The sequence below is a fragment of the Limulus polyphemus genome, unplaced genomic scaffold (assembly GCF_000517525.1).
Source record: "Limulus polyphemus unplaced genomic scaffold, Limulus_polyphemus-2.1.2 Scaffold2237, whole genome shotgun sequence".
NCBI classification, from domain to species: domain Eukaryota; kingdom Metazoa; phylum Arthropoda; class Merostomata; order Xiphosura; family Limulidae; genus Limulus; species Limulus polyphemus.
In genome coordinates, this window is record NW_013667847.1 from 114,690 (window position 1) to 125,099 (window position 10,410).

At 30.0% G+C, this 10,410-nt stretch overlaps 1 protein-coding gene across 3 annotated transcripts in view; it reads left to right on the forward strand.

Moving 5' to 3' along the window:
* The window catches only part of LOC106466365 (inactive rhomboid protein 1-like), a 65,999-nt gene that overhangs the window by 1,261 nt on the left and 54,328 nt on the right, over window positions 1-10,410 (forward strand). Inside the window, exons 2-4 of one of the 3 annotated variants that reach the window (XM_022394358.1) lie at window positions 6,000-6,158; window positions 7,546-7,775; window positions 8,696-8,813. In XM_022394358.1, the coding sequence (XP_022250066.1) occupies window positions 7,549-7,775; window positions 8,696-8,813 (345 nt within the window). In that variant the 5' untranslated portion in view covers window positions 6,000-6,158; window positions 7,546-7,548. Of the gene's footprint in view, window positions 1-5,999; window positions 6,159-7,257; window positions 7,365-7,545; window positions 7,776-8,695; window positions 8,814-10,410 lie in introns of those variants that run through there. The other 2 variants (XM_022394360.1, XM_022394359.1) reach the window with 2 other exon arrangements.

Here is a 10,410-nt window from a genome sequence, read left to right on the forward strand (position 1 = left end):
CTGTATTACTAGTAGTATAACTTATAATAATTATTAATAATATTAAACTATAACTACTAGTATTATATTATAATATTATATTAGTTTATTGCAAATACTATTACTATTAGTAAAACTACTGAAACTGTAAAAATAGTATAGCAACTAGTAGTACCGGTAGTGGTAGTAGTATTGCCATAATTGGCAAAAATACTCCAAAAATAATTCATTTATTGTTACTTGTAACTGGATGAGAGTTTTCCTACTAATCCTGGTACCATAACTTTACTCACTGTGGCATTATTTAATTACAAATATTTACATCAAAGGATTTAGTAATGGACTATTTTTCAAAGTACTACCTAAGATGTTTTTTTTTTCACAGGTGATGAATAAAAGTAAAAGTGAAATTCCACACAGTATGAAATAAAATGTTAGATCCTGTATGCTGAGGAATTGTAAACTTTACTTTTACTGTAGATTCTTTTGGTATAGGTAATAAGACTAAAAATTAGTTGTAAATTGACTTAGTGATAAAATTTTATGAATCTGACTACTGGAGGTTTAGAGGCTTTATTGAGTCTTTTGTTCATTATTTAAACAAATCATATGTATATAAAAGGAAGATTTTTGTGGGTTGTTAATCTTAATTTTTAATGAATCCATTAAATGGAGTGAGATACAAAATGTTGTAGATGAGCAAATGTCACACCATTTTTTAAGTAGGGATAGACAATGACCAAGTAATAATTCGATAGTTATTCTTACTTCAATTGTTTGTGAATTACTGCTTTATTATAATTAAAGAAAGTCTGCAAAACATTTAGAGAAGTTTCATATTACCATAGATAGTCACCATAGTCACAAAAGAAAAGTCAAAACTTATAATTTTTTTAAGCTTGAAAATTATGTATTTAATCTGGACAGGGGTGATTCGGTATACTTAAAATATTTGTTTCAGAAGTAAAAACTTGGAACTTTCCTGTTAGGATAACCACAGGGGCATGGGTTTCTAGTATGAGTTCTCAAATGTTCATTTAAACGTTTCAAAACACTGAATTACACCATTTATACTTAATAGAAATATTTTTTATTTATTTTGAAAGCATTAAGTTCTTTGTTGTTTTGAATCATTTCATACATAGCAACACTTGTTCAGTCTTGAAAATTTGTCTTAACTTAAAACTGTGCTGCATTTAGTTCCTTACATCACTTCATGTAAAAATGTTGAGAATATCTTACAAAGACAAAGTCACAGATAAAGAGGTACTTAGAAGGATCAAAGTTAGAAGAATGTTACTTAATACATTAAAACAAGTGAAATATAGATATTATGGTCATGTGGTCAGAGAGCAGGCAATACAGAGAACATTATTAAAGGGCAAGACCAATGGAAAGAGACAAAGGTGGAGACCAAGAAGGAATTGGATGAAAGACATATGTGAATGGGTACATCTGGACTATGCAGGATGCATCAGAGTGGCACAGGAAAGGAAGACGTGGCACACCATGACAGCGAATCATCGGTAAGAAGATGCCAACTCCAGATCCAGACCACTCCATTTATTATTCATGAAGGAAAATATTCTTTCAACACAAGCAATGCAAAAAATAAAACAAGCCTCAAGTTATATGTAATTAATTTGGGAACATTTTTAAAGTAAAAAATCAAGTTATTCACAGTTTGTTTCTCATTGTCCTCCACTTGTTGAATTAACTTCACGAAGTGCTGCTTCACTACTTCATATGTATGGAACAGATAGTCTTCACCAGCAAAATAATTTAAATTGGAAAAACTTTCTAAAAGTTTAACTAACTGCAAAAATAAAAGTTTTAACTGGAGTTCAAGGATTTTCAATAACGTGATATTTAAGGACAACAAGGAACACGGTCCAATGAGGCTGTTCCTCTCATCCACTATACTAAACTTAATAAATAGTCATAATAATAAATAAAAAGAAACACACCCTCAAAGCCAACTACATGTATTCAGAATGTTGCACATCTTTGATAAATAAACTATAGCAATAGTTAAGTTATAATCAAAATTGTTTGGACATTTTATTCTTTGTTTATCCATAAGTTATTTTAAATTTAGCTGTAGAAAGTTATTAGCATGATTCTGAACTCTTAAAAGTATCTGCAAAAGTTTTTTAAGTTCGTGATTTAAATCTATTCAGAGTATGTCACTTCATTGGGATTCTTTCCAAGATATGTTGTTGTGAAATCATTCAGCATAGCTACAGAAACAACAGATAAGTGTCCACTTATTTGCACTTGTCTTCATCATCTACAATAGTTTAGATGCATATGGTAACAGATCTGTCTAGTTTTGTAGTTACTAGTATTATTTCTGTTGCAGGCTGCAAGGTTAACCACGGCATTGAAACTTAATATAGTATTGGATTATACTGATATTCATATTCCATAAAATTGTAGAACTTGTTTGCTGATGATACATGCTTAGAAGAGCATGAAAAATGAGAGTATATTAATTACAATTGATTTTACATTAAAATCCATGGCATTTTCAGCATCATGTATGCTATGTGCAGGACAGATAGAATGTATTCAACCTGGTGTTTCTTCCTTTTGTTTATAAAAACTTATTTGCATTGATATTGTCACTGCCAAAGATTTATGCATTTTTCAATGTTTAAATTGATTACACTCATTTGCTGTTTAAGTTTATCATACATTCATTGTGAGGTTTCATTGGATTTTCATAGAAATTCAGTAGCTTTGTTTTAATGCCCTCACTGGGATCAAAGTATTGTATTTACAGAGAATACATTTTATGTTCCATGGAACTAAAGAATTTTACTGCTTTAGCTTCTCTCACAACTTGCTCAATGCTAAATAGCACAAGTATGTTATTAGTTATGCTTTCAGTCTTTGTGTGACACATATTTTTAATAATATTTCACTGCTTTCAACACAAATTTTGCAATAAAGATCATTTGAACAATCAACAAATGGATAAGAAGCATTGCTGTGGTTATAGACTACTTGGTAAACAGGTACTGTTTCTTCTGCCATTTCTTGACATTACTTGTACATTATCTTGTTTTCTTGTTCAACCTTCAAAGCTTACTTCAACAAATAAAATATCTTTAATCTTCCTCTATGTACTAATTTATTAACCAAACAGCTGCTGTGTTTTTTTTGTGTTTTCTAACATCATTTTATCCACAGCTTATATCTTCATTGTAGATGTCACAATGAAACTATTACTAATCTTTGTTTACAGGCCTTAACCATTCTGGGTCACTCTGCCAAAAGGATAAATATAGTAATACCCCTTTTAGTGCTCAAGAAGGGCTTCTGACAACAGAGCTCTAAATGAATCAGCTCTAAACAGTGTCATTTTAACATTACATATATGGAGATATGTAACTGAAAGCATTGTTTTTTTTACCTATGAATGGTATATAAGTGCTTTATTTAGGTACTGGTAAATTTAATGTAAATTACTCACTATAATATCATCACTGGAAAAAAGCAAATTTTTATTAGCCTTCAATCTTATTTGGTTACAAAGGCATCAAATAGAAAATCAATCCCTTCCTACTATGTCCACCTGTCACATCCTCTCTTTCAGGATTTGTCAATACATGTAGTTCTCTCTTACATTTACGACTATATTAGTTATAACAGGCAAGGTTTTTGTTTGTCAAATGATGTATTATATTACGTTGTTTTCTGTACTGAGATTTGTAGATCACTTCTTAAGAAAATGTTTTTTTCCTATGCGAATAGTATTGTGTGGATGGATGGTGTTTTAATGGCTCATATTGCATTACTAGAAATGCCAGAAAAATTGTGCTTTTTGCATGTTATTATTCTACATTCTTTGTTGCATTATTTTATTAAATAAAAACTATTTAATGCACTACTACCATTAGTATGAAAAAGTAGTGTTCGGAAAGTTAAGGATTTTCATAATTTCTTCTCTCTCATGAAAAGAAATAATCTCTCAATCAGACGATAGAGCTGTACAATAAATCAGCTTAAAGTGTAGTCTTACTGTACTAGCATAATCTTTTAACTTCAGTACGTTTTCTCCTTTAATTTCATTTGACAGTACTGATATACGTTGTATCTATCATGAGCTTATAAAATAACACAGAAATGAAAAAATATAGAAAGTATGTCTTTATAAACACTACTAGCATTTAATACTAAGATAGGCTATTTACCTTTTTCATCGTTGTGGGTTATTACCACTGTATTGATGTGTTAAAGGTGTTTGTGTGTGAGGGTAACAGGATGCTTTAGTGTTGTTTCAAAGTAGGCTTCCTTTTCTCTTTCCTACAGACTAAGAGCATGTCCTAATACTTTCAGGCTAAATCACCTGCTTTTATAATTTCATTAATTTGTAAGCAGTCACATCTTTTTATTTTTGACTAGATGTAGTAGAGAAATTTTATCATAAAGTAGCCTATGACAAGTTAGTGCAGATTTTTCTAATTCTCCTCCATATTGGTATTTTTTGTATGTGATTTCCAAAGAACAGGAGGTTTGTCCAGAAGGTTTCTTATCTAAATTCACAGGATAATGGTTTCTAAGACACACAACTTGTATAACACAGGAATCTACTGGAAACCCACAGATATGGATAAGTACCTTGCTCATGTATCGAACCACCCCAACAATGTAAAAAAGGTGTCATAGACTGCGTAGTTTCTTCTAGAATGAACAAGATTTGTAATACCAAAGAAATTAAGATGAATGAAGAAACATACATCCTTAACAGTGTATATGTAGAACACTTGATGAAGAACTCAAGTTCTCTTTATAGCCTGTTGCATTAATATTATTCCATTATGGGCTACTGCAAAAAGATCAGTATTATTGAGACTTGTATGTCCGTTATGATCCTGAATTCTATCTTCTGTTGGTCTTTTATGTTTCTCCAATGTACTGGAACCTCAATTCACAGAGGATGCTGTAAACGTTTTTTTTTTCTTTTCCATAGGGCCTTTAGTTTGGTTGTTTGTGTGTACTAACTGCATTCATATTTTGTTGACAAGCTTTGTGAATATTGTTTTGACTTTATATTTTTTACATATCTTCCAAATATTTTCAGAAAAACCTCTGACAGAGGGGAATATGGCTATATTTCTTCAACTTTCTTCTTGGTTTTATCTTCATTATCAAAAAGAAAACAGGCCTTTTTCATCTACCTAACTGATAACACCTTCAATTAACCTAGCATAGGACTAGAAGTCAGCAAAACCTGGATCCCCCACTTGAAAACATTCAAATAGTTAATTGATTCAAGTTTTAAATGAGGGAGAGATCCCACTCAAGTGGATAACTCTCCAGACTTTCATCAAGCAAACCCAGGATCAAATCCCAGCCACTACCATCACAGATGATAGTCCTTCTCAGGACTTCTCTGAAGAGGGCAGCAGATTAGCAACTTAAGTTTGAATGTAATATCCCAAATTTTCTGTATACATCTGTATAACATAGCTTATACAATTTCCATGAATATCATTGATTGGCAAACTACAACTTCATAATTATTTAAAAATTATTACAGTGTACTAATTCACTTCTTACTCTAACTTGACATAAACTAATTTACAAACTCTATGTAATTAACTAAGATTTTGTCATAAATCTCAGCCATTAAACTTATCTGAAATGACTAGTACTGGCTTTAGCCACTGTGAGGCCTTAGACAAAATAAAAAGTATGAGGCCCATCATAGTATTCAACAATAAAGAAAAAAAATCACAATAATTGTATAACAGAGCAACCATGTTGAGTTTGATCTTGCATCTGTATATTTAAGAATCACTCAGAAAAATATCTGTGTAGATCTTCCATAGCTATAAATGTAACACATAATTGTAAAGATTAGTCAGCAGTCATTTTTGTGATGAAACAAAACATCTTTCAAACTTCTTACAAGAAACATATCATAAAAAAGCAATATAAAATGCAAGTACACAAAAATATGAATATGTTAAAAGGCCTAACAATGTATTTAATATCTGATAATATTTAAGGACAAGAAGAAGGCTTGTTGATCCATCAAGTCTGTTCCATCTACTAAGTGAAACTAAATTCAAAAGAAAGCCTGTCCTCATGTGACAACCTTTCATCCCAGGTATCATCCTAGTAGTCCTCCTTTGAATCCTTTCCTACAATTCAGTGTCCTTCTTAAGGTAAGGAGCTCAAGGCTTGACAAAGTTCTCTAAATGAGGCCTAAGCAGTGGCCTATACAATGTGAAATTATAATATCTTGAGACTTGTATTCAATATTTCTGTAAATAAAACCTAAATCCTATTTGACCTACCACTAGCATTAGAACACTGTTTGGATGGCTTAAGAGACTGATCAACTAAAGTATTCATAAATAAAATGTTCATTTACAATTAAATTAAATTACAATCTAACAATTAATTTACACTTTCAGTGAAGTCTGTTTTCTTCCTATTGAGAAAAATCCTATTATTCTTTGTAAAAAGATACTTATTGATCAAACTTGTTATACCTAGTTACCAATACTAATTTTATTACAAAAAAGCATAACATTCTTAGTGGTATTTAAAGATGTAAAATAATGGATAGCTTCTTAATAAATAGGCAATCTATCAGCTCCATAATCTGCCATTGTTAACGTACTGCACTTTGGCATACAACATTGTTTCTGTATTATAACTCCTACTTGAATTATGAAGGACATTATTTTTTTATTACTTTATTGGTTACATATATTTTTTGTTGTATTAATCCTGTTATTGATATAATTTTATCTCATGTGATAAACATTAAAATCTGTCTGCTGCATATTATGGAGTATGTTTTTTTTTACGTGTTTGTATTAATATCAAATAGGTTGTAGTATCATGCATTCTTTTTATTATAATGTTGTTTCCATTTATTTGAAAATTTAAATACTGTAATTTTAAGGAAATATAACACATTGTTTGTATGTGTGTGTGTATATATATATATCCCCTAAGAGTTTATAACACACACCTGTGTTAAATATCAGCATGTAAGAACAAAGGCATAAATAATTATCAACAATAAATATATAGATAGTGTGATTTAGATCAATGTATACGTACCTTATAAGAAAGTTGTTGTCAAAGGTGTTCTTCTATTTTAGTAATACAATGTTCACATGACTACAATCTATGAATGTGTAGTCAAGGTAACAGTTCTATTCACACACACATAGTGCAAAATGTATATGTATTGTGATTTCTCCTACATATGTTTGTCCTGTGTAATTCAGTTTGTACAGGTTGGTTCTGAGTTCCTTGTTTATATCAAATGATATACATGTATATGCTGTTATCAGCTTTGAGCATGGAAATGATATCTAAAATTGTACTTCAGAGTTGGCTGTGAGATTTTATCAGTAAGTTCATAGGAAATGTAACTTTAGTTTCTCTGGAATAGCATATATGTACGTGTAGACTAATTTCAGTTTCATAAAACTTAAATTATTTAAAGATATTAATTTTCCAATTGTACTGTATATGTTATTTGATCATTATTGGATTTAGTTTTCAGTAACATTTATTGTATACAATTTATAGCTGATGCTGTCCCACAAAATGGAACAGACAGCATGTGAAAAAGACACTGACCGAATACAGCATAAACAAAATGTTTTAAAAGTTACTGAAAACCCAATGGACAGTGGAGATAATCAAAGCATTGTGTTGCAAAGGCCACCTGCACAACATTACTCGGATGAACAAAGGCCAGTTTCGGGTTATCAATCCATGAAGCAAAAGGCTCTAGCACGATCCAGGTCTTTAAGAAAGTAAGTTGTGAATTTCATGCTTGTTGATACATTGAAGTCTTTACATCCTACTGAATAAGATTTCATTACTTCAGAATACATTTGCCCCAATTTCTTTATACAAAAATACTGATATTTGGATTAATATATAATTCATGAGAAAATGATTAAAGTTTTTTTGTTTTGTTTTTTATCTGCAAGTAAACATTTTGTAATGAAAGAAATTATATATGTGTGACTAGCTGGAGCACCCATTTATTGGATGGGTGAAATAAAAACTCATTTGTAACAAAGGATAGGAAATTGTACTTCTATTTTTTTTTCTTATTATAATAAACATTGAAAGTGCAATAAAAATACATAAAGGCACCAATACTGAAAAGAAAGATATACTGTTTTTCAAGAATTCTAACAATCGTGGGTATATAGTTGATTCTAATGCTGATAGATATACAACATTGGTAGTTTTCCAAAATTAGATATGAAATTAGATGGGGTGGGGTACAACCCTCTTTATGTCATCCTGTATCATTGTCAAGTTTGGTGTTGATTGATCAAGAGATGTGGAAACATATAAGGAACAGATACACACACATTGACGTTTATTTATATAGAATAATAAAATATCATGTAAACATTTTTTTTTCAAAAGCAACTTTTACAAATATGTATGAATTAAAACCATTTAATTTCTTCACACTTAGGTTTTTATGATATTTACAGGGATTGAAATATTACATTCCCACATTCCCATTGATTTTGACTTTGCAATGGAATTTCATTGGTTTTCCTGATTGGGAATGCATGGCCCATCTGTATTCTTTTAGTTATGACCAATAACTAGATAAAAATATTTTCTTGTTTTTTTGTTAAACAAAAGTAAAGACTTTGTAACAGTAAGCTTGGAAAATTTTTAAAAAAATGTTGTGCTTTACACATAGGTATGTTCAAAAGGAAACAATTTCATTTTTTGGTCTTAATGACCATGATGATAATGAAGAGAAGAGATGGACTAATAGACGCAATAGGATGCTTAGCCGGAGATGTGGAGGCCTAAAGGTATACACACAACATGTTATCTTCCTATGAAATGTTTGGTAGATTGATCCTTTCAGAATTATTAGTTTTATAAATGTATGTAGGACAGAAGTACATTTTCAAATGAACATTAATCTAGTTATATTTATGAAAGAGCAAAAGAGCGTGACATTTGTATAGCTTAGGATCTAAGTTTTAGCTGAACTCTTGATAGAACAAAACAATAAAAAATATGCAATAATGGAGAAAAGATAGCAAAATTAGGATCAGGAAGAACATCAAAATAGATGTACTTTGAGTAAAAATATAGTATAAACATTCATTAAACAGAGTTAAACTTTTACATTATTTATAGTAAATGTGACTGGCCAGCTACTACAGTATGTCTTTCTTGCTTGGTAACTTTTAAAGAAGCTGATTTTAGTCACTGGATATACAAATAGTTAAAAAGATTTCTTTGTTATGGTAGAAATTATGTGACTGAAAAAACTGCTTGAATAATTATCTCGATTTCTTGCAAATTCAAATCAGAACTGTTTGAAACATGTAGGTTTATAGGTGAACAAATTATGAGGTGTTTAAGATGAAGCCTAATTTGGCAATTTTTTTATATTTAATTTGCATTATAAACAATATATTGTACATAAAGTGAATACAATTTTGTTTTTACTTTTAGTCATTTTCTGCAATCAGTAAGCAAACAGGACAGCTTTTAAATTAAAGTAATTTCTTATTTTATTCAAGATGAAATAATTAGTCATTATTATTAACTTCTAATCAAAAGTAAGCTAATCATGTAATCAGAACTATAAAGTAAGTCTATAAACTAATAAAGCCAATTTTAGACAAGAAATATTTAATATGAAAAAATCAGCATTTAACTCTTTCAATACAGGGTCGGTCAGTGTGACGACCTCTTAACCATTTTGTGCTTGTTATAGTTTTTAGTGCTATAACTTTTAAATTATTAAGCGAATGTTAATGAAATTTGGCAGATTATCAGTAAACATTACGATGCTTTCATATGCAAAATATCTAATTTTTTTATTACGTCGTAAGGTTTGTAAAGCAATGCTTTTCTCATGCCTTTTTTTTACATCTTGCCTATATATCGTGCAAAGTAATGTTTATTTTAAGATTAAAAATACTTTTATGCATCAGAAAATTTTGAAATTTTACATGAGAAATCCTTATAATGTTCGGATAATTATCAAACATTTCTTAAGAAAAACTTTATATTTTATCTGTTATTTTCAGTAATTAATCTCTGTATGGGTTCAGTAGATTTGAATGATCTCGCAACCGCCATAAAAAATTAGGAAATAAACATAAATTATGCCACTTTCATTCTAGAATGAACAGAAATTTTAACACGAAAACATATATGTTTAGATGAAATAGCTTATATCTCATAACATTATACATTTATATATATTTATTATTTTTATTATATTGACTTTTCACTCGTGCCTAACAATACAGAAGTTACGTTGACATGGCTCACGTGCAGTCATGTTACCGTATCAAGACTGATGTAACATAAGACTGACCTTTGGTCTGTACAAAGTAACTTTTCTTGGCTGTGTTTTAGTAGACTAGTATTTTGTAAAATACAGTC